Genomic DNA, 23,777 nt, shown 5'->3' on the forward strand with positions numbered 1-23,777 from the left:
ACTGTTTAAATCAAAGCATATTCTTATGATGGAATGGCCTAGTTAAAGTCTGTACCTAAGTGCAATTATGAGTGTAAACAGGAATGGGTAAAAAGCAGAGGTGGTAAAAACAACCTATGGACTTGGACCTATAAAATCAGCAAAACATGGTTCTGCTAAGTTAAATGCATGCCACAATTTCAGAATTTTATTTGTAACAAATTAAAAAACAAAACATGAACAGTCACTTGGATCTAAATATTTGGTGCAATAAAGACAAAATGCAGCCATGTTCCAGAGACTTTATTTCAGCTGACTCAGGACGCTGAATCTTTACTCAGTCTTTTTGCACAATACTGTTCCCTTTCTTTGAAAACAAAAGAACAAACACAACATAAGTTATGTACAAAAATAAAGCATGTAAACAAAAATCAATTCATGCACAAAGTTACAAGACAAAAGCTTATTTGCGGAGGGCTCCTATTAATAACGTTTGCTTTATTATTTTGCAATTGATGAAAGAAAATCTTTTTCTTTTTTTTATTCTGATAAGAATCCAGGAGCCTCACTGCCAGTTCATTTCTTTACCACATGTGTTAATGGAGAATGGCGTAATGTTGGTCAGGAGGCCGCTGGCTCCATGCAGTGCAAAGAGAGAAACGGAAAGAAAAGTAAATACTATGAAAACACAACAGTGATTCAGTCTCAAAATGCACTCAGACCTTCTCAACGTTCTTAGCAGATACATTTTTAAACTAGTTATTGTTAGCAATTACAATCATTTTGTGTAACCAGTCAGACTAACATGAAAGCAAAACAATGGCTTCAAAAGCATAATTTTGTCATTATTATGGACTAATCCCGTAGTGTTTGACAAATAATTTTGGAGGCAGAACAGAATACCGATGTGGAAAACATTACCTTGTCATCTCTTTAAAAGAACAAAACAAGACATGAAATGTAGAACATTATTTAAACTTTCTCCAGGAGCTGCACCGGACACGTTTACCGCAAAAAGTTTCAAGTGTAAGCCAGCCGACTCGCAGAAAAGGCATAAAGTGAAGGCAGATAAGACGAAAAGTAACAGAAAACGTGGATGATTATGCAAAACCATACAAAAGAGTTTAACAGAAACAGGCAGCTGACGAGCCTGCCGCGTATCGAGTTGCAGTTAGAAAATCACTAATACTGACTGATAAAATAACCGTCTCACAAGCAACACTGTTTCTGCACTTGGCTGACAATTAACATGATGCACATTAATTTGTACCAATTTTAGTGTCTTTGCAATAAAATTTAACACCGTCTGATTGTCACCTTTTTAATGCATAAAGCACGTTGGTTCCAAAGCGCGCATTTTGATCTAAATTGCCTTCTTCTTTTTGGCGAATAACTTTTAACCAGAGTTCACCTGTAGTGTGGTCCTACCTCATTAGGGATTGCACACAAAAATATGATTTAGTAGAGTATCAGTTGTAGTGCATTGCAGAGACAGCTGACTTGGTCATGTGAAGCGCTGAAATACCGTAGAGCAATACGTCATACAATATAAGACACTTAATTCATTATACAGTGTATGTACATTTCTGTTCAAAAAGCTCATTTTACTGGCTGTACAGTAACTTTCTTTTGGACTTTGCCTTTCAGCTAAGATTCTTTCAAAGAAAAACAAATTATTTTATAATATTCCAAACACTTTACAGGCTTTCCACATCTGTCTCTATCTCTATTCTTGTCTGCTGCTTGCGTTCCTACATTGCCATGGTGGTCAGGTGCTGATGCAGACCCTTGCGGCCCGCGCCCGCCCCCGGGTGGCCGCCTCCACTGCCGTGGCCGCAGTATTCCTGCAGATTCTGGCGCAGGGTGACCAGTGCGGAGCCCAAGCAGGCACGATTCGGTGCCAAGACACCGCCAGGCAGCTGGAACAGGACGGTGGCTACCCCGGCCATGCCGTCCTCTGTGGGCTCCAGGGTTATGGGCCCCACCTTGAAGGAGGAGTAGGAGAAGCCCATGAGCTGCGAGAGGAAAGGGTCAGAGCGGCAGAACTGCTGGTAGCCAGAGTATGTGGATGGATGGTGATGATGGGAGGACTGGGTGCCTGCGGTGGTGCTGGCGTAATGATGGGTGTTTAAGTAGTGCAGTGGCAGATGCTGTCCGCTGTTGCCTCCCCCACTCAAGGTGAGGTGATGGTGGTGGTGGTGGTGGTGTGCTGTGGGTCCGGAGCCCGGGTCGTGTTTATAGACCGGTCCCGCTCTGCCCCTCTGACCCACTACCACGCCGCTTAGCTTGCCCGTGCGGGCGTGAGCGATCGATACGGTGCCGCCCCCCACCCCTCCGCCAGCTGTAGGTAGGTAGATGAGCTGAGGCTCCTCCGGTTCAAGATAAATGGTGAGTTTGGCGAAGGGTCTGGAAGCCATTTTGGTCATCTCCTGAATGTGGCGACGCTGCTCCCGGCGGAAGTCCAGGAACTGCTTGACCTTCCACAACAGGACACACACAGACAGGAAGAGGAAAAAGCAGGAAAAGAAGACGGAGAAGAAGACAAAGAGGTCTATGTGGGCCTGGTCCTGTCGCACAAACAGCAGCCCCTGGGACTCGCCCTGTCTGTCATCCGTTCCCACACCTCTGAGAGCGATGTAAAAGCGGCTGGACTTAAGGGAGTGCACCTCATGGGGGAAGGTGATGACCACGCGGTCCCGAACTCCGTGGACGATCAGCACTGTCTGAGGCTTCCACACGGTGATGTACGAGATGAGTCCCTCGGCTCGCTCCTCTCTGATCTCCCTCTCTGCTCCCGGCGGTTTAGCTTGCAGCTGTAGGGGATTGTGGGAGAGCATGGGACCTCCCAGGCTGGACGAGGCGTTGGCGAACACTTTTATAGGGGACGGAGGAGAGTCCTTATCTGCCCCTGCAGCTGTCCCTCGACTTGCTGATTCGTCCTCTATCTTAATAGTGTGAATCCCCGTGTAACGGTCCACGTCCACTATAAAGGTGTCGTGCGAGTTTGAGACATAAACTTCCACTTCTCCAAAGGTGACGTCTATGGTGACCCGGATGTCCACATTTGTAAACTTTGGCTGAGCGGCGAAGAACACAGTGCGATCCTTGGGCAGGTTGCGAATGGTGGGGTCGTGGAAGCAGTTTGTTTGGGACGTGGGGTCAAAGCAGAACTCTGAGTCCACGTTGAACTGACGGTAACACTGGCGCCCGTTCACTGGGTTCCCGTTGAAGGAGTCTTTGCATTTGGCACACTAGACGGGAGAGCAAGACAAAATGTGAGAAAAAAAATAAGCAGTAACGGTTAGCAGAAAAAGGGAGAATGTGACATAGATCCCGATCTTCTTGTACACAAACATATTTGTCGTACTTGTTGCCTGTAACAGTCTTTTCGATCATTCTGAGAGCTGCTCAGGCAGGACGAGGTCTCTGTGTTGTTTTGGCAGGGGCAACCGCTACCATCGGCCTCACACGTGTCGGCATGGCCATTACACTGACATCTGCAATAAAAGGAAAACATTAGCAACAAGTAGCACTTAGAAAGGAGTAAATATTCTTTGTTTACGACATATGCATAAAAGCTTTCTGTCTTACGGAACAAGATGATTTCTGTTGACTTGGTAGCTTTTTGGCTGCACTTAATCCAGATAAAAAAACACCACAAATTGCCTTGAAAAAATCCCAAATTACTGTTTTCTGCTTTGTAGGTTATGTTCATGTCTGACAGGCCCGACATTACACTCACCAATAATAACAGTGAGACGTGAGTTATATGTTTGGTAATGGATAACGAAACTTCTTAAAAAGTGCTTTATATAAGTCTTTACACCCTTGAAGTTTTTTAGATGTCATGTTGTCATACTCTACTACCAGGATTTTATGTTCCAAATTAATACATAAAGGAAAAATATATATGAAACTACCTCCTTTTGATGCTACTTAATTACAAATCTTTTATGTGGTATGATCTCAGCTGTTCATAAAAAAAAACAATAGAGCGCAAACTGCATCATAAAACAGGTCAATGATAGAGTATTAAGACTTTTAAAGAAGTGTTCTTCTGGAAGGCAAAAATAATTTTATTTGCGATAAAAGTTTGTAAACTGTGGGTTACATTTTACTTCACAGTTATTAGCAACTTTTTCTTGGTCTATAACACGAAATTCTAATAAAATCCATTTAACTTTGTGGAAAATGCGATTAAAAAAAAGCTATGAATACTTTTTCCGAGCGCTGGGTGAAAGAGGTAGTAAAAAGTTAACTCTATCGTCTTTTGAGCACCAAGCAGTACTCACTTTTCACACTTCCCATTCAGTAAGAAGTAGCCACGACGGCAGCCCTCACACTTGTCCCCAACACTGTTGTTTTGGCAATTCACACACACGGCAGTATTTTCTGTGGGACCTTCAGACACCCATTTCTGAATTTGATTCAAGGATACAAGGAGAAGGAAAAAGTAAGGACACTTACTGGTGTATTTGCTGTTAGAGACTGAGAAAAAAGACAGGAGAGTATCAGAAACGTACCTCAACGGCATCTACAGGGAAGTGATGAGGGTTCTCGATGGCCTTATTATATTCATCCCGGGACAGACACACCATGCCGTTTCCACGGCAAAAGTCCCGACATGGACGACAGGTGCCCCCATCTACTGCAGAGCCTACAAACAGAGGCTTGCATTTCTCGCAGTGAATACCCTGGAATTCAGGCAAGAAAAATACTGATCACTACTGAATATGGGGGGAAAAAAATGTGTAGATGTTAGACTTTTATTAACACTTACTTGGGTGTTGTTGTGGCACTCCAGACAAACATCGGGTTTGTCAACACTGGTGCAGTTGCTGTGCTTGTTGCATTTGCACTCAGACGAACAGTTCTCTCCAACAAAGCCAAAGTGGCACTGGCAAACCCCCGGGGATACGCAGGTCCCGTTAACGCAGCCCTGTGCGCACACCGGCTCACACTGACCAGAAACACTGAAGGGAAGGAACACAAGAGATTGAGATCTTGTTAAAAATATAAGGTTACAATAAGGCACAGTGTGGTTTATTACACCTTAATTTAATGTCATGCTGCATTGATGCAGCACTGATGAATACTCTCACCTCTGCATGCCAAATCCTTGAACTGGTGACAACAGCAGGGCAGCCTGACCTACTTTCTTATTAATATTGTACATCCTAATACATGCATGTTTAATAAAACACAGGCATGTCATAAGTGAAATATATATTTATTTGTCATAGCAGGATTTGATGTTTCGCAAGCTGCATTTTGTGTATTAACTTGAGCAAAAAACACATTTTTAGAAAAGCCGTCATACCCATTAAGTATGTAACCCTGCTTGCATGTGCAGTGGTAGCCCTCAGGTAAGTCGTGGCAGTCCTGTGTGATGTTGCAATGGTGATGACCGTTGGCACACTCATCCTCCTCTGGACAATGCAGGAAAGACCAGGTGCTGTTTCTCACAGGGCAGACGCCCTCACTCACACCTGGAATGGGATCAGTAGCAACAGTTAGACAAACTGCATTGTACGTTACTTCTTATTTTGTAACATCATGAAAGACTGCTTTTTGAAATCTTCAAGTGAAAATTATTCTCACCATCTACTCCCCCTTGTAAGCAGCGCCCAGCTCCATTGCCTCCCCCAGAAGCACACCAGCCACACTGAGGCCTGGCGATGCACTGGGAGCACTGGGTGAGCTGGGAGCACTTTGGAGAGCAGGAGTCTCCCCCAGAGAGAAGCCGGCCACACTGGCCCGCTTCACAACGAAGAGGCACAAAAGATGGACTCATGCACTGAAACATGGAATGATGGTTTTGTTGAATATCAGAATTATTTAAACACAATCAAAGAAAAGTAAAGCTTTTAGATTTTACCTGCTGCAGAGCCATACTCCACACACAGTGCTGCCAGCCCCCATCAGAGCCCCTAGAGCTCAGACAGAGGCTGCAGTTGTGCAGAGTGTGACACGGAGGAGGGCATGGGAGAGGCGGAGACGACTCCACCTGCATGGGGGAGACGTTGAGCAGCGCGTAGCTGAAACACGTCCAGTCGTAAGTGGGGTTCACGCTCAGGATTCGTCTCGTTTCACCTGAAGGAGGAACACACTGCATTCAACAATTTGGTAGAACATGAACGACATAAATGCCTTAAATCTGAATTAATTACAAATATTCAAATACATGTGGAACCTCATATCCTCAACAAATAAAGGTTTCACAAACCAGTGTTCGAAAGCACCTGTAATCAATGTAGAATAAGTCATTGTATCAAAGGTCTATGTACCTGTTGTACCTTTAAAAAATGTAAGATTCATAAGACCTTTCTTATTACTTTAACAAAATATGTTATTATTGAAACATCCAATAGAGGTTGGAGGAGTTTAAATCAGAGGAGTTCATATGATTTGCCATGTGGGCTAAATTCATGTTAAATGTATAGACTGCAAAAAGAAACTTTTCTTAATTTAAACATTTTTTAAATTAAAAATGCAAACATTTCTTTTTATTCTACATATATACCAAGTACAAACATGCGATATTTTAACGACAAGAACAAAGTAACCTGATGTTAGTCAGATAGGTAAAATAAAGAAAATAAAGATTTTATTCTGTGAATTTCTCACCTCCCTCAAAATTTAAAGTGGCCATTTATTAATACCATTCTTAAACTGTGGCCAGAGATGTAAAATATTACAACGGTCTTAAATCTTAAATGGCTGACAAACTGCACTTTGATGGCCCATGGTATTGACATAATTGATATAATTGACACTTGGTTCTTAAACGCTCCTCATAAAAAAGATTTTCAGATTATCACTGAGAAGAATTTTCTTAAAGTTCTTCACATAATGTAGCTCATGACGATTCACCATTGATCCCACATTCAAAAAAGCAACAGAAAAAAAGTTAAACATGCAACTAAGTTTTTTTCTCACAAAGTGCTTAGACCATCTCTAAACCAAGATACCCTTGGAAATTAGCCATTTGACTTGTACTAAAACTATTTAGAAATAGAATTAGATAGGTAGCAACCCTGAACAGGAGCAATTAGTTTAAATACTTTAGAACAACATTAGATTAGTTTTCTTTCCTCTTTTTTCCTTTGGTTTGTTATTTTGTTTGTATTTCCTTTTAACTCATGTAAAGGACTTTGAATTGCCTTGTTGCAGAAAATGTGCTATATAAATAAAATTACCTTACCCTACCTAAAAGCTGTCACTGTATACAGTAGTTTAAATAAAATAAGATTTTCTGATATAAACTGGGATTTTCACCAGATGAACTTGTGTACCTGTGCGTTTGAACTGGCGAGTCCACATGCATTTTCCAGAAGCCGTACACTTGGGGCAGTCTGAAGCCTCGCAGCTGGTCTCAGTGCAGTTGCTGGACAGGAAAATCTCTCTCTGGTTGATGCGACAGTCATGTTCCGATGTACAGCTGACTGAGCTACTGATGCAAGCTCCTTCTGGACAGTTTGTGCACCACTTGCACTGTAAAGCAGACTGGGAAAAAAAAAGATGTAAGTTTAATGAATGTTTTCTTAATCAGATACTCTAAAATCAAAGCATGTTACCTGAGGCGGACTGGAAAAAGTCTTGGGATGCCGAGCGAGGCATTCGCTACAGGTCTTAAGTCTGCGGCACTGATCTGGCTGACGAGGAGTCGGGGAGCAGGTGGAATGACCCAACATGCAGCCAAGTCTGGAGACAATTAATGTCTCAGGTAAGCTGCATTAACTATAGTAGCTGCAGATAATTTCAAGCTTAGTTTACAGAGTGTGTGTTACCTCTCTGCAGCATCAGAAGAAGTGCAGGTACCCCTACACCACACACAGCTGCCTGTGGTGGAGTTGCAGGCCTCTGGTGTGGGCAGGAAGGCACAGGGGTCAGAGGGCACAGTCAGAGTTAGGAGTCTACCCAGTGTGACACCGTTAAAGCCACCGGACAGGAAAAGACGACTGCCAAAGCTTGTCATCGCGAGAGACACAGAGCGATTGACCGGATCTCCAACAGCTGAAACTGAATGACAGATGGAAAACTATTAGTCCATAGAATATTATATTTTGAAATGAAGCAGCAGCTTAATATTAAGAGAATCACCTGGATGTATCCAGGTGTTGCAGTTGATCTGGTACAGAGACACAGAGTTGCTGTAGTCTTCTGCTTCTGTCCTCCCACCTACAATCACCATGGTGTCTTTGATCAGAGCAGCAGCGTGGAAGAAACGGGACAGGGGCTGTAAAGCAAACAGACAGTTCATCAGCACTGTATGAGGTGGTCAAACCGCATATAAAAACATAGACGAAAGGCTAACTTGTTACCTTTTTCCCCTGTGAGGGAACCAGGAGAGACCAGGTCAGGTTGGGGTAATACAGGCTGTAGAGCTCGCCTGATGGCTCCACTGTCTCCACATGAAAGCGATAGCCTCCAAACACGTAGATGGCATCAGTCTGCTCATGATACACAGCTGAGTGGCCATATAAACCTGACAAAAGGGAATATGTAGCATCAGACTTCTGAGCAGAAAAACACATTAGCAACATCCATCTACATTTCTCTTGACTATTCTATACATTTTCAAAACAAGAGCCTTTTGAGGTTTTAAACTGAAAGTTCATCAGTGGATGTGTGGTTATTTAATGTGAAAACACAACAGCTATGAAACCTGTAGGTGGCGTTCCGGTGTGGGGGACAATTGTCCAGTTCCCTGAATCAGGGTTGAACTCCAACAGATGATGGTTGAAACCGTTTTCAGGAGAGTAGCCTCCGATCAGGAGAACCGAGGAGTCCCAACGTACGGTTAAAGTGTGACCGGCCACCGGGGGCAGCACTGAGCTCTGTCAGACAGGGGTCAACATTGGATTTTACTTAGATTTTTTTTTCCCCCTCCACACACACACACAAAAAAATTTAAATCAGCAATAAAACAACCGCTAACCTTGTGTTCTCTCCAGACCAAGCTGCTGAGATTGAGACTCCAGGTATCCATGGCAACACCACTTTGAGTGACACCGCCTACCACTAACATTAGGCTGTGACTGCCCTCGTGGCTTCCAGCGTCCAGATCATAAGTGTTCAGCAGAGCAGCAGCGTGGTGATAGCGAGCGCTGGGAGCCGCCCCTTCATCTAGAGAACTGGTCAACATCTGGGTCCAACGGTGCTCCGACACAGAATATCTAAACCAAACAGAGGGGGACTTGCTATTTATACAGAAGGACAAACTGGACAAGAAAAAAAGCACCTAAAAATTTCAAACATTAAACCTCTCAGAGTTCTGCAACCTAAACTGATTTTATCTCAGATTATTCCATCCCACCTGTACACATTTCCAAGAATGCCGTCTGACAGAGAAAGTCCCCCGTACATCCACAGGTTGCCCTGAGGTCCAGCTACCAGAGAGTGTCCCATCCTGTGCAGGAACCTATGGGCCTGTTTCTGTAAAACAGAAGTGCTTGAATGTCAGGATGGATTTGTAATTCACAAACTGCTCCAACTGTAAATGAAACATATTTCAATCATGTTTGTTTTAGGACCTACCTTCGTCAGTTGTGTGTCCAACAGAGTCTCCCAAATCAAGCTGTTGGGGTCCCGCAGAACTGAGCAGTCAGAGCTGGTCCAGCTTTCAGAACACACACAAACTCCCAGAGACTAAAACACAGTAAATAATGACAGTTAGATATCCGAAAGGATTGATGTGAACAAGTTAATTTGTCACACCTGGTTTCATCTAAACTGTAAAAACAAATTTTAGTCCAGTTCTCCAAAGTAAATTAAGCTAAAATTCAATTTTCCCAACAGAAAACTTACTATATTACAAACTCCTCTTTCTTCTGTTGCTCCACAATCCTGGGGGCACATGGGTCGGTCACAGTACGGCCCCCCATATCCCTGAGGACACTGGCAGAGCCCACCCTGACACTGGGCTCCACCTGCACACACAGCGGACCCCTCTTCATCCTCATCAGAGCTCTGCTGACAACGTCGCACCCAGAAAGACGCGTTGAAGCCTTGAGGTTTGTTTGAAGAGACGTTGGCTTCAAAGTAGACTGAGATCACGCCTAGTGTTCATAAACAAGATGCAACATTGTGAAGTCTGAATGTGCATCAGGTGCCTACTCAAAATTAGACATTAAAAGGGATGAGGAAAATTTACCTGAGGTGGCCTCGACTGTGATTGGCTGAGTCCTTGTTGTTCCGCAAAACGCTCCAATGAGGTTGTGATCAGAACGCACGACTCCATTGGGCAGAAAACGAGGGAGGCCATCAAACACGTAAACGTACGAATTCTGCAAAATAATGCACATGTTTTAAAAAAGATATAATTTAATGTCACAGCAGCTCAAAAATATCATTATTTCATGAATGGATTAATAACAAAGTAACACTGGTACTCACTTTACAGTAAGTGTGGGAGTCTGGGTGTAACGTGAGCGCGACTGGGGGGCAGAGCTGTTTGGGCTTGCAAGGTCCAAGCTTCTCAGTGACAGATAAGACCCAAAGACAGTGAGAAAGTCCTCCTTTCCCTTCTGTGCCACTCCGCCATCCCAAAGACGAAGACAAGGGGATGGTTGAGGAAGAGGTGGAGGACAGCAGGACGGAGCGTCCCTGGCACTGACGGTAACATGTGCCGTTGTTCCTGTTTGTGGGAATATTCATTTAGCCGAGTTTATCCCATTTAATTGGTTTTTGTTTAGATTAGCGGTTCTCAACGTGGGCGGTACCGCCCCCCAGGGGGCGTTCAGAGGACGGCAGGGGGCGCTGGCGGACATTTTTACAAAAGGGGGGAGCTGGGATGCCTTTGGGAGGCGTTTGGTTGAAGGTAAACTTTACACCTTAAATCCACAACAATGCCAGTTTAGACTGTGAGCAACTTGGTAAAACTACTGTGCAACATTAAATCATGCTTGGCTGCAACTGTATCGATGGCAGCTCTTCTTCTATTTAGTGTTTGTTGCTTCATGGCACAGCTCCACTCTGCATCAGTTCAGCGTTACACCGGCTGATGACGCTGCTGTAATTCACCTTGTCTGGTATTTATATAGGCTACATATGTTATGGCAGTTCTGTGATCATGTCAAAGCAGCAATTTATATTAAAAAGTGTTTTATTTCCGTTTGAAAGCTGCCCGCTTCCATGGAAAGACAGCAGAAAATCGCTCTTATAAACATGTAATTACTAAAATCACCATACCCTCACTTTGTATCCCTCTGAAAAATGAACCCATTTAAATAAAGAAATCCCTCTATGGGTGATACCACAATAGAGCGTTCATTTTATAGCGTTAACACCGGTGCAGCAAGTGGTCCGACATGAAAAGGGTTTGATGGAACAACGGTACCACAGCACTTTTAAATTTCAATAATCAGAATACCGAAATTGTTTTCGTAGTTTTAAAAGGTTTATGTCAGTCTGCCTTTTCCCCATCGATACGATTCCCGACCGCTCTGCACCTTAGGGAGTTAAAAAAAAAAAAACAAACAAAAAAAACCCGCCGCGCACATTGCAAACTCTGAAACAGGAGAAGCGGGACATAAAACGGAGCGAAGAACTAGATGTGAATTATGGCATAAAAACAGAGAATCCGACGCTGAACAGTGAAAAATCAACACATGATGTGAAACACATGACGATTAGGCGGCGCAGCAGGTGATGAGTGAAAATTACTGGTGGTCAATAAACGATAAAATAAATCTAGGAACAGGAAAGAAACTAAAGTGAACATAGCAATAAACCAAGAGAGGATAATACTAATCAAATGAAACTAAATGGAAATGAATGAAGAACAAAATGCAAGAATAAACTAAGAAACTAAAGTAAATACGGAGGAATAAACTGGTATGGCAAGACCTTTCGAGCAATAATTAATACAGAGGACTGTATGGCAAGAATAAACAGACACTATTTCCAGATAAAAGGTAAAATAATATTGTTGAAGTGCCATGGGCAGGGGCGCAACTACACATTATTCAGGTGGATGCGAAAACATAAATCGGCGCCCCCCACGAAGGAGCGTAGAAACATACGCTCGCCTTCCCCCCCAACCCCCCTCCTCCAGACGCCGATACGTTTATGGCAAAACTTGCTACATTTACCCCGTTATGTGCGTGAGGTGAAGGAGCGTAAGGTACGCTGAAGTGTCCGGAAAAACATAATTGGTGCGCCAATTCAAAACATCTACAATAATGATAGTAACATTAATAATAAAATAATTGTCAGTGCAAGTAGCCTACAAATTCTTTGGTGGGGGGCGGTGAGGGACCTGGATAAAGGCTAGGGGGGCGCTGGCCCGAAAAAGGTTGAGAAACACTGGTTTAGATAAAGCGGTGAAAAGCAAATGATTCCTACCTAGGGTCCCCATAGTAACCAGGAAGGCATGACTCGCAGTGCGGCCCCTGAGTGTTGTGGGTGCAGTAGCACTGGCCTGTCAGGTTGTGACAGTAACCTTGAAGCGGGTCGCCATGTCCATTACACTCACAAGGAACGCAGCCACCACCTCCGGCCAGGGCGGAACCGAAGCTCCCCGGACGGCAGTGTTCACAGTGAGGGCCTGTGGTCCAGTCTGAAAGATAAGCGAACAACAACCGTTGGACAATACTGGCAACTGTTTGAAACATAAAATTAAGTAAATAATGGCCTCACCCTGGCATTCATCACAGATTCCAGGGGCAGTGATACAAGTGGAGTGAAAGTTGCAGCCACAGTCCACGTCGCATTCAACGCCACTCAGAACCAGCGTGGCGGGGTCGGACGTCCAGCCCAGAGAACATTCACACTCAAACCGCGGGCTGCCGCTACACTGGCCCTCACGGCATTCATTATAACAGCTGGGAAAGCGGAGAAATGCAACTTGACATTAGAATCGTAAACTCAATCATAACTTAAATGATATAAATACCGATCCCATCAGGTTGAGATCAAGAGAAAGTGAAAACTAAAACATGTTCAAACAGAACTCGTACGTCTGGTTGCAGTGCAGCGTGCCATCGCCGGTGTATCCCCTCTCACAGTGACACTCGTACGAGGTGGGAGTGTTGATACACGTGGCAAAGGGATGGCAGTTGTGGAGGCCCAGCCTGCATTCCTCCACATCAGGACATGTGGGGTAAGACCAGACTGCATCTTTCTCCTCATCACCGAAGATTTCCATCTCCATTTCCATTTCCAGGGGTCTGGGTGGGGCTGAAGTTTGAGGTTCAGGACTAAGAAAAAAAAAATCCACAGAGTTATATCAAGACATAACTGGATAGATTAAAATGTTCTGGTTATTAGCTCTAACTACTATCAAAACCAACTGCTATAGCCTGTTAATATTTAAGAAGTATTACTAAAAATTCATTTTTAGCATAGTAATGAACTCGAGCAACTTATCCCAGATTAAATCTTCACTCTGTGATAAAGGCAGCTTGGAACATGACTCATCAAAGTGTAATGAGTTCACTTACTTTGCAGCTCGAGCTTCAGCCACAGCCACACTGCAGTTATACACAGATGGATCATCCATTCCTGCCCAGTCTCCCCTCAAACACCTAAAACAAGCACAGGAAAAAAACAACACTTTTCACACACCTGTGATTAAAATTAATGCAGATTATTTTCCACTTCCAAGAATCTAATCATTTTGTTCATAATAACACATCAGATTTATAATAGGCCATTCTTACTTTCCAATAGTGGGATTGTTGTAGTCACCACACCAGCCACACTGAAATGTTCTCAGGCACTCTGTGCATGTGTTTAAAGCTGAACACTGTTTACACTGAGGAACCGAATGGACACTGAGGATTAAGAAGAGAACCAATCAGTAAACACTCAAGTTAATCTCACATGCGAAATATTCAGATATGCATCTAAGAGATGTAAATACACAAATTATGTTGAATCAGAAATTACAAAGACATAATTTGATATAATGTCAAGTGAGTAGTAAATCCAACAACTGCTTAAGATTTTAGCTGAGTGTCTTTGTTTTACCTGTCGTACCAGTCCCTGCACTCTCCGTAGGGATACTTTGTGAGGTACGCAGCAAAGTAGAAGCAAGCTTGGGCAGATTCACACCAGGCACACTGACTGGAGTTGGACAGACACTCACTGCACGTATTTCTCCTTTGAAACAAAAAGAAGAAAGCCATTTGTGATTAATCACAAATTCCAGATGAAATCATGTAACATACAACAAAAATGTTTATGTTTTAGTTTTTCTGCTCACTGGTTGCAAACTTTAGGACACCCGTTTGGGTCACGGATGGATCCCTCCAACCTTCCTCTGCGGCTGCACTGAAAGTCGCCTTTCTTGCTGGAGTTAATCTGCCACTCACAGTAAGGGTCCTGTGGGCCGAAGTTAGATGGAACTATTATGAAACTTTCTAAATTATCTACATATTTGCAGAAGAGTCACCCACAACATCAATGTTCTATAAGGTACTATTTCGCTTCATACCTGGGTACATGCAGAGCAATCTCTGTAATCCTCACACAGAGTGCAGTGCTGCGGTGCCAACAGCAGATGACGCTGGCCGTCTCCTTTGCCTTCAACCATTTCTGCCTCAGGACAGTATTCCAGGTCTGGGCTGTCTCGCAGAAGGCAGCGGGACAGAGACGGACACCAGCCACACGACTGGTCAGACAGGCAGGCCAGGCAGGACATGTAACCCGAGCAGGAACCAGAGCGGTACGGCTCCAGGAACAGGAAGGAAATCTCCTTGAGGGGAAGGAAATTTTGTGTTTAATCTACCTTAGCCATAATGAATTTGTGGGATTTATTTGCATAGAAATTTACAAGGAAAGCAAACACAATCTTTCCTATAGTTACAGGTTTTACAACATTACTGCTCCGTAAAAGTTGAAGTATTGATAGTACTTACACTCCCTCCAGGTAATGTTCTGTTCCAGATCAGGGCCATCTCACTCGTCTGTCCAGAGCCAGAGTTGTTAAGGTAGCCTTCAGCCTGAACGAGGTAATGGTTCCCCCTGGTCAGGTTGGAGAAGAGTCTACTTCCATCTGGTCGGACCAGCAGCTTCAGCTCCTTCTCCTGCTGGGCTGCCCAGCGACCCACCACCTCCTTCAATTGGACAGTAAGGTACTTAATTAAATCTTATCATTTTATAATTCAACATACCCATACAGTTTTGCATTTTGTTACATTACAACTTCAAACCTCAATGTATTTAACTGGGATTGCATGTGATAAACCAATAGAAAGCTGTGCATAATTGTAAAATACATCAAAACACTACGAAATGCTCAGTACAGTTGATAGCCAAGAGAGCTACACTAAACATAAACATGCAAACTTTATAAAATATTACCTGTAAAGCTGGGTTTGATATAAAATTCGAGTCAGAAGTTAAATGAGGTCAGTGCTGAAACTGACCTGAAAATGTTTTTGAGTATCTCTGAAGTAAACATAAGGAAAGTTTTTGCCATTTAAAAAAAAAACAAACAAGCATTTTATTTCTACTTTTAGGATTTAAAATAAAACATAACATTTTGCAAAATGAGGATGGGTCTGTGCGGTGGAAAGTGACCAAACTACAACAAAAAACTGTTTCCAATGCAAACATTGCAACAGTGAACTGTAAGAAAAAATGTTACAAATCCATATTTGTTATTAGATCTAAATTTAAAATATTTATCTGGTTTTATTTTCATTTTTAGCCAAAGTTACTAAGAGCCATTTGCGGCTCTGAAGCTTCTGTCCTTACCATTTGGGTGGAGTTGGGTCCTGATGCCACTCGAGCCTCAAAGTGGAGCCTCTGGATGCGAGCCCATATGAAGACGGTCTCTGTGGGAGGAGGTGCGGGTGGAGGACCTCCCCACAGGGGGTGGATGAAGCCCTTGAACTGTAGGGCCACATCCATTTCTGTGGTGGGGCTTAGAATGATGTTGGTGCTGCGGAGGATGGATACCTGGCGAAGGGGTGGAGCGGATGGAGGATAGTGGAGTGGAAACACATCAACAGGAGAACTATTCTCTATAAACCGCTCCACATGTTTGTAACTACTTGGGAAGATAAAGTCATGTCTATGCAAAACAGAGAAAAAAAGTAAAACCAAAAGAGCTGATTATAACTAAAGATTATAGAGGCATTATTTAAAAAAAAGAAGTTGGAGAACAGCAGTTGAGTCACAGCCTCAAAGGAAGGAAGGAGGATTAGGAGTAAACAAAGAGGGAAGGAGTTACAACCACATCCAGAACAGTGAGCAGGTGAAATTTAGACTCCGTACCTTGTCAGGCTGGGAGTCGTTGCGGGGGTGCTGGAAGGTGAGCAGGTGCAGTCCCGGGACATAGTTCTCGGTGCGACAGGAGTGGAGGGAGGTTAGGAAACGGGTACGCTCCCCCCACCAGCCGTACGCCCCTGAGATCTGGTCCACACGGCACGCACTTCGCTCTGTGAGACCGAGAGGGAGAGGTCAGCACACAAGTAACACATCTGACCTCTGAAAGACTTTTATTATACAGCAGTTTCTTATAGTTAACTACTGTACTGAAATGTAATGTGTGACTTTTGTGTGTTGTGCTCTCTGGGAGCAAAGTGGCATGATCACACACCGTGATTGGACAGACGAGCCAAATCAGCATCTGAGCAGCCTGTCCAATCACCGCTGAGCGCCGTCAAGTTCCTGAACTCCGCCAGAGCAACACAATCACACAGAAGGCTCGTCCCTCCCATGTCAGCTCCCAACATCTTTTAGTTCCCTCTCTTCCGCCCTCCTTCCTCCCTCCTTACGTCTCACCTGACACTGGCAGGCAGGACTCGTTCTGAACACACCAGCCAAATTCACCGGGGGCTCGCGCCAGAGACGCCGGCGTGCCGCTGAACACCAGGCAGGACTGGCAGTCGGACAGGAAGCGAGCCAGGCCCAAGCACCCAGTGCTGCCACACTGTGAGCAGAAAATTCATGTTTTACAAAGGAAATATAGACAAGCATTCACAGAAAAATAGAAAAGAGGAACAAGGAGATTTTGGGGGTTTCTTTGATGTCTGGTCTGCTAATTATGATTTGGACCGATTCTTATTTCATTTTAAGGACTAAAACATACAAGAGTGAACAAAATAGCCTTTGGGTTCTTCGATAGAGCTAATAGATTAGTTGAATCCAACATAATATGTAGAGATTATCCCCATCATCAAACTATATGTCTCCCTGTTTTATCAGATTTTTTTTTACACTCAATATTAAGCTATAAAAGGTGAAGTACATGCAAAGTTAAGGTTAATGGATTTATGGATAATTTAATTTTGTGAGATCTTATTTCCGATGTCAAAAATAAAAATAAATGTTTTAACATTTAACCTGGTGATCACCAATCAGGTCCAATCAATAAAAGGTTAAACTCTTATAAAAAATAAACAAATGCAGGAATCGTTCTGAGGGAAGCGTTACCGGATTGGTGGGCTGGTACTCTCGACAGCGGCCTTCACACCAGCTGCACTCTGGATTCTTCAGGCACATACTTTCATCAAGCGCCTCAGCACAAACAGCATCCTACATTAAAAGGAAGTTGAATTAAATATCCGTTTCCTTTTCATTCTGTTTCTCTCCAGCTTTGACTTCGTATTACTCTGTACTCATTTGCTGTCGAGCACTTTGACTCACCCTGTCGCCTTGATCACTACTAACAAACAGCGGTACTTTGTAAGCCACAAGATCTCCCCGGGCAACACCGCTGTAGCCACCAGCAACCAGCAGCACACGTCCTTCCATCACCGCTGCAACATGTGAATACCGCCCCCTCACAGCTTCGCCATCTTAGGAAAAATACAAAAAAATATGCAATAAATATCCACAGGTAATAAAAGCCTATAAGAAGAAAAAAAAAAGAGAGAGAAAAAAAAACCAGAGTTACTGACTGGATGACCATCTAGCCCCAGAAGACACCCACTGGTGGCAGCCCAGATGATAGAAAAAGATTTCCTCATCGTAGCATTTCTCTTCCTGGTAATGAATATGCACATTTCCACCTGGTGAAAAAGGGCAAAAAGCTAAATGAATACAAAAGAAGTTCAAATCAAACTATTACATGTTTTCTAATTTTACTCTTTCTCACCATAGACCACCATGTAGTTTCCAATGACAGTGGCAGTGTGGAAAGCTCTCTCTCTGGGCCCAGTGGTTGGAAAACGGGAACGGAAGGACGTCCAAAACCGCTTGTCCACGTGGAAAACGTCGGTGTTGTTGACCCGCACGCTGAACCTTAAAAGAAGGTACAAAATGATTGAGCACAGCTATTCTTTGTGGTTTAATGTCGGTTTATTATGTTACTTTATAATCAAAGCGAGATTTTAATGCAATGTTTAGTTGTTTTTTTTCACTTTAATTTGAAAAATACACACTAATTTTGACAAAATACTTAATATGAAAGGTCGCAGGTAGCAGTTCTACTTTTCTCTTACTCCCTGCTGATAAAATATAAATAATACCCAGCACACATGAGGAGGTGTGTACCTTGCAGTGGTGGGCCTGTGGCCTCCATAGACCAACAACGTCCTGGATGGGCTGTGGAACACCATAGAGTGGCCAGCAGAGGCAGGGGGTTTCCCACCGGTGGGCTGAACCGTTTCCCATCGTCCTGAACCGTGCAAACCGAAGCGATACAGTGTCGAGGAAAACATGTCCTCCTCAGTGCGACCTGGTACATCGGCAGAGGTACGATGTATTTCTCAAAATATTATCTCGATTTCAACACACACACACACCAATGTGATACAGGGATATCGTCCTCACCTCCAAAAATGTAGAGATAGGTGTCGACGACGGCTGCAGCATGATTGGCCAGTTTGGGAGCACCGCGTGAGTGGGAGAAACCGAGCTGTTGCCAATCATCCTGGACAGGCCGGTACATCCAGACGTCACTGGCCAGGGATCCGTTAGCTAGTTCTCCTCCAAAGATAACCATGTTACCCATGTACTGTACAGCAGTGTGGGAGTGACGAGCCACCTTACATAAGAGAGTTAAAAAAAAATGTAAACATTTCATGTAGACGTTCTCTCAGCTTTTGCTTGATCATTCATACATTTTTCATTTGAATGCAATTAAGTCCAGTTCATTATTGGATTAGAAAGTTTTCTAGTTATGGAGAGCTCATGTTCACCTGTGTTTACAAAGCATTTAGTCTGTTCAATTAAAGAGACCTGAAGGTGCATGTTAATGATGGGTCATTTTACACTAACGATGATAATCATGATTTTAAAAAACTAAATTTCACATATAAAACCGATTTTAAATCTCATTGTTAAATAGTCTCTTTTGAAATATTTTGTGTTTACATATTTAAAAAAAATACTTACAGGGGAATGACCATAAGATCTGGTTTCCCATTGGTTGGAAGTGAAATTGTACTTGATCAAGTCACCAAGAGCTCTGTTCAGATCAAATCCTGCGCATAGAAGATAAAAAGTATTAAAATCAGTTTCTAACAATAAAAATTATATGCTGTGATAAGGTTCATTTTTCATATTGAAAACAAGCCTTATATGAGCTTGTTAATTTTGAAATTAACCAGCTTTAAGCAGCTATTAGACATACATAACACCCACCGGCATGACTTTTTAAAAAATTGATCTGACGTAATATTCTACATTTTTAAGAATTAAATATGTTTGGATTAACTAACAGAAATAAAAGCTTAACATCAGTCTGTGTGCAACTAATCGTTATAGAGCTTTTGATGTCCACTTAGTGAATGGAGTTACTGAAATAAATGAAAGCTTAATAATATTCTCAATTATTAATTATGACTGTATACTACAAACAGGACGAACAGCTAAAACAGATATTTCAAAAGATGAATGCTTAACACAATATTTAAGTGATAATCTGTGGTCCAAGTGAAACTATAATAAAGCTAAGAATGAAGAAACAATAGAAGACAAGTAGCTTAAAAGTCTGTAAAAAAAAAAAGTGGGAGAAAGCAGAATTTGCTCTCTGTAAATACTTAAATTCCTATTAATGAACACCAACAGTGGGTTACACCGACCTCCAAACAAATACATGGCTCCAGTAGAGGACAGGTACGCGCCAGCAGAGCCTGTCCTCAGAGGTGCGTTAGGGTTTCCCTCACTCACACGCCACCACTGTCCCGCCCCCTTATCGTCACGGAGACCGAGCTGACAGCTGTGGCCGAGGAAGCCAGGGTTACACTGACAACGCTCTCCTTTCTGAAACGAAACCAGTCGATCTTAAACATTTAGATTCATAAAAACATAAGGATTTACTTTAGACCTTTTCACTAAACACAACTGAGGAATTAGCCAATAACAGGTTGTTAGAGTGGTCATAAAATCATGAACTTTCTTCGTACCTTGTCACATTGTCCATTCAAAGAACAAGCCTGGGGACACAGAGGAGCTGTACATGATGCTCCGCCCCAACCCTGGTGACAGTGGCACTTGGATGTGGAGGAATCACAGCGCCCATGGCCGCCACAGGCTCCAGGACAAACAGAGAAGGTGTATGTTGCATTGAAGCCCAAGAGGTTGTAATTGGCATCACTGAAGAGGTGAATAAGCATCTGGAAGAAAAAAACAAACATGTATTAACATCTAGTATATCTGTATATACACAAAAAACCCAGCAACTAACATGTTATTTCTGTTTAGTTACCTTGCCGGACTTGGCCTCAATGGGTTCAGGCAAAGAGTTTCCACTCAGACTGCCAAGAAGTGGGCTTTGGTAGGAGTCGCCATCGTACACAAACAGATAGTCGTAGGTACACTCTGTGTCCATAAAGGTGAAATTTAACACAATTCGATGACCGTTGCTTGGAGCTGAGAAAGAGGAAAAAATATTGTTCAGTCTAATACTTGGTGATGTAAGTGTCAGAACCACTTCAACCACAACCGACCCACAACCCAAAAAACACAACCACAAGCATCACAATTGTAATATTAGTACAAGCTTTGATTTTTTTTTTTTTTTTTGCTTTGAAATAAAAATCTGAGAAGTCTGGCCTGCTGATGTACTCTATGTAACAGATTCTCAACTGGATTTAGGTTCAGACTTTTGGGTCATACTAACATGAATGGGCTTTGATCTAAACTGTAACATTGTAAGCCTTTTTGCAGGCACAAACTGGGTTTCTTCCACAATCACTCTGTTCTTCAGAGGCACCCATTGTGAATGCCTCCATGACATAAATATCAAAATTAAAATATCAAAATTAAACCCTTGAAGCTGTAACGTCACAAAATGTGAAACAGTTCTAGGTCTATGATTACCTTTTCCAATGGAGTGTGTAATGTGAATGATAAGCATAGCAACTTGCACCAACTCTACCTTTGATAAGCCACTCGCAGTTCCCATTAACAGAGTAGTTTCCGGGTCCATCAGTCACATAACTGGGAAGCCCCCTCAGCACCTGCCTGTGGCCCTTGCAGTCCCCTGCCTGGCACACAGGTGACTCAGCTGACAGGAGGACCACCAGGATGACAACGGAGACAGGGAGAGGGGAGGCCATCTCTGGCACTGCCTGAAAGGAGAATGCCTTGTTTCAATTTCTATCAAAACATGATCCCTTATAAACATACAGTAAGTTTGGATTTATATTTCCTTGGCAAAGATCATGATCCACCATAAATTTAAGTCTGGATAAGGCATCTGACAAATGAAAGACATCCATAGTCGATATGAGGTGTGAAATATTTAAAGAGAGTCCTTAAAACACACCGTCTTGATTGCGCAATTTTGCTGATTTTTCTGCAGGATATCAGTTTACGTCAGAACGCCGGGCATTACTCTAGCATTCACGAAAATATACGAACAAGCTCCCATATTTGCTCTTCAAGACGAACAGGCTTCTAGAAAGAAACAACTATTTTCATGTAGCTACATGCTAACCCTGGATGCAACAACGACTGTAACGAGCTAAAAACGAATAAAAACGCAATGAGAAGCCTCGTACATCTCTCCACTGCACGTATTTTACCCATAAAACAGAGAGAATGGTTAATGAAAAGGATTTCTAAAAAGGAGGGACTCTGAAGGCTACCATAACAAGGCTGAGGGAAAAGGTATTGCTAAGCTAGCCGACAGAAAACCGTTAACTGTCAGGGGCCGTCATAGCGTTTATTATCACGTTTTTAAGACCATACTTACCAATTCCCGTCTCTTTGATTGCATAATGAGTTACATTGTCGATGGGTATTATAACGGAAGCAGTCGCTTGAGTCGACCTGTCCTTTTTGGTGAAGCTAGCTCGACTAGCTAACCGCAGTGGAGCGCAAATCGCTGCAGAGAATAGAGGCTGCAACACGGAGCTCTGCTAAATCCAGATGCGTCAGTGGCCGCAGAGAACCATGAGAGACCATCCCTCGGAGTAATTACGATGTTATGATCTTCGATGCTCCTCTGTAAAAACAATCGCCTGGCTATGCATCATCTCCACCACAAAGCCACACTACATTTTAAAACGCCTTTCCTCTACCAGCCCCTCTGGTGTAGAGCTCAGTGTCGTTGTTTTGGTTTTTATGGCTGGCTAGCTGTGACCAGAGGTTTCCAGCACAAAAGACCGAGCTGCAGGTTGCCTGCAACAGCACTGCCATCCAGTGGAGATGGAGGACAACGTTCAACATCTGGACAGAAGAAGCCTTGCTCACTGCATTAACAAGGGATTTAACGGATTAAGCAACATTGTTTTTAAAAGGTCACATTAAGTTGTGCAACAAAGGGCCACACAGTGAGTAGAAAGCAGTGTTGTTTATGACATTGTCTTGGGATTTATCGATAAGACTAAACATTTATTTTTAAAAGCAGTTTTTATTTCACAACAAAAAATCTTAAAATTGTGACATGCATTTGTAACAACTTTCCTTTACTCTGGTACTCATAAATCCACTGCAGTCATATTTCCATTCAGTCGGCCCCTAATTATAAAAGAGAGTCTGCCTGTAATTTAATCTCACCATAGAGGCCCTTGGTAGATCTGGAGATCCACAGCTCAGCAATGTCAACACAATTATTGTGTACTTTACAAATCCAGCCTTTTTGGATGACTGACGAGGAGAAAGCTGCTGTAGAAAAAAAAGCCACAAGAAATCCTTCTTGCATCAATACACATATCAGGAAGTAGCAACATGAAGAAGTGGTCTGGTCAGAGAAAACAGATTCATCTTCCAGCAGGAGAGGAGAGTGACCCTATATACACAACCAAAGCTAATGATTTAGAAATAATCATTAGTCATTGATTGATTAGAATGAGTAAGTCTAAGTTCAGATCTAAAACTACCTGAGAATATGTGGCAAGCTTTAATTAAAAACAAATTCTGTAGCAGATCTAATGCAGCCATTGTGACTGAGATTGAGTCCAAGAAAAATCAGCAAAATTCAGTCTCCAGATTTTGAATGCTGGTAAAGACAGATGCCAGAAGACTTGTGACTGTAATTGTAGTGAAAGGTGGTTGTACAAAGTACAGACTTCAAGTCAAGTCAAACTTTTCAGATTCCTATTCATAAAACAAAACATTAAAAACCTTAGTATTTTTGGAATTATTTGCTTCCTTTTGTTGGACTATTTCACATAAAAATCTTGTATATTGTACTTAACATGGAGTATCCTTGGGTTCTTTCCGAGGACTCCAGCTTCCTACCACAGTCCAAAAATATGCATGCATAGTTTGTGTCTGTGTGATAGAACTGTCCAGGGTGTAGTTTGCCTCTAGATATGCACCAGCAAGAATAACTGGGTATTTAAGATGAATGGATGAGTAATTTTTTATCATTAGTGCTAAAGTCAACAGTGACATCTTTAAGAATGTTAGTAAAAATATTGTCATCCAGAAAACAAAAATACATCATA

At 42.7% G+C, this 23,777-nt stretch overlaps 1 protein-coding gene across 1 annotated transcript; it reads right to left on the reverse strand.

Moving 5' to 3' along the window:
* Nucleotides 1-267: 267 nt before the first annotated feature.
* megf8 (multiple EGF-like-domains 8) lies at nucleotides 268-22,516 on the reverse strand. The gene is made up of 44 exons (XM_081616838.1): nucleotides 22,079-22,516; nucleotides 21,260-21,452; nucleotides 20,588-20,751; nucleotides 20,286-20,495; nucleotides 19,962-20,142; nucleotides 19,273-19,361; nucleotides 18,709-18,922; nucleotides 18,430-18,613; nucleotides 18,032-18,177; nucleotides 17,835-17,945; nucleotides 17,581-17,732; nucleotides 17,368-17,469; nucleotides 16,717-16,864; nucleotides 16,207-16,370; nucleotides 15,685-15,888; nucleotides 14,844-15,041; nucleotides 14,420-14,680; nucleotides 14,189-14,307; nucleotides 13,954-14,085; nucleotides 13,644-13,757; nucleotides 13,425-13,508; nucleotides 12,942-13,181; nucleotides 12,622-12,806; nucleotides 12,328-12,541; nucleotides 10,378-10,618; nucleotides 10,136-10,268; nucleotides 9,790-10,040; nucleotides 9,520-9,630; nucleotides 9,299-9,417; nucleotides 8,921-9,158; nucleotides 8,648-8,819; nucleotides 8,304-8,467; nucleotides 8,083-8,218; nucleotides 7,770-8,001; nucleotides 7,557-7,683; nucleotides 7,275-7,485; nucleotides 5,858-6,072; nucleotides 5,581-5,776; nucleotides 5,300-5,468; nucleotides 4,760-4,952; nucleotides 4,503-4,673; nucleotides 4,272-4,396; nucleotides 3,347-3,476; nucleotides 268-3,230 (listed from the first exon to the last, which is right to left on the reverse strand). The coding sequence occupies exons 1-44, from the start codon at nucleotides 22,100-22,102 to the stop codon at nucleotides 1,731-1,733; spliced, it is 8,667 nt and encodes a 2,888-aa protein (XP_081472964.1). The 5' UTR covers nucleotides 22,103-22,516; the 3' UTR covers nucleotides 268-1,730.
* Nucleotides 22,517-23,777: the final 1,261 nt, after the last annotated feature.

This window comes from Poecilia reticulata, chromosome 16 (assembly GCF_904066995.2).
Source record: "Poecilia reticulata chromosome 16, P_reticulata-male-v2, whole genome shotgun sequence".
NCBI lineage: Eukaryota > Metazoa > Chordata > Actinopteri > Cyprinodontiformes > Poeciliidae > Poecilia > Poecilia reticulata.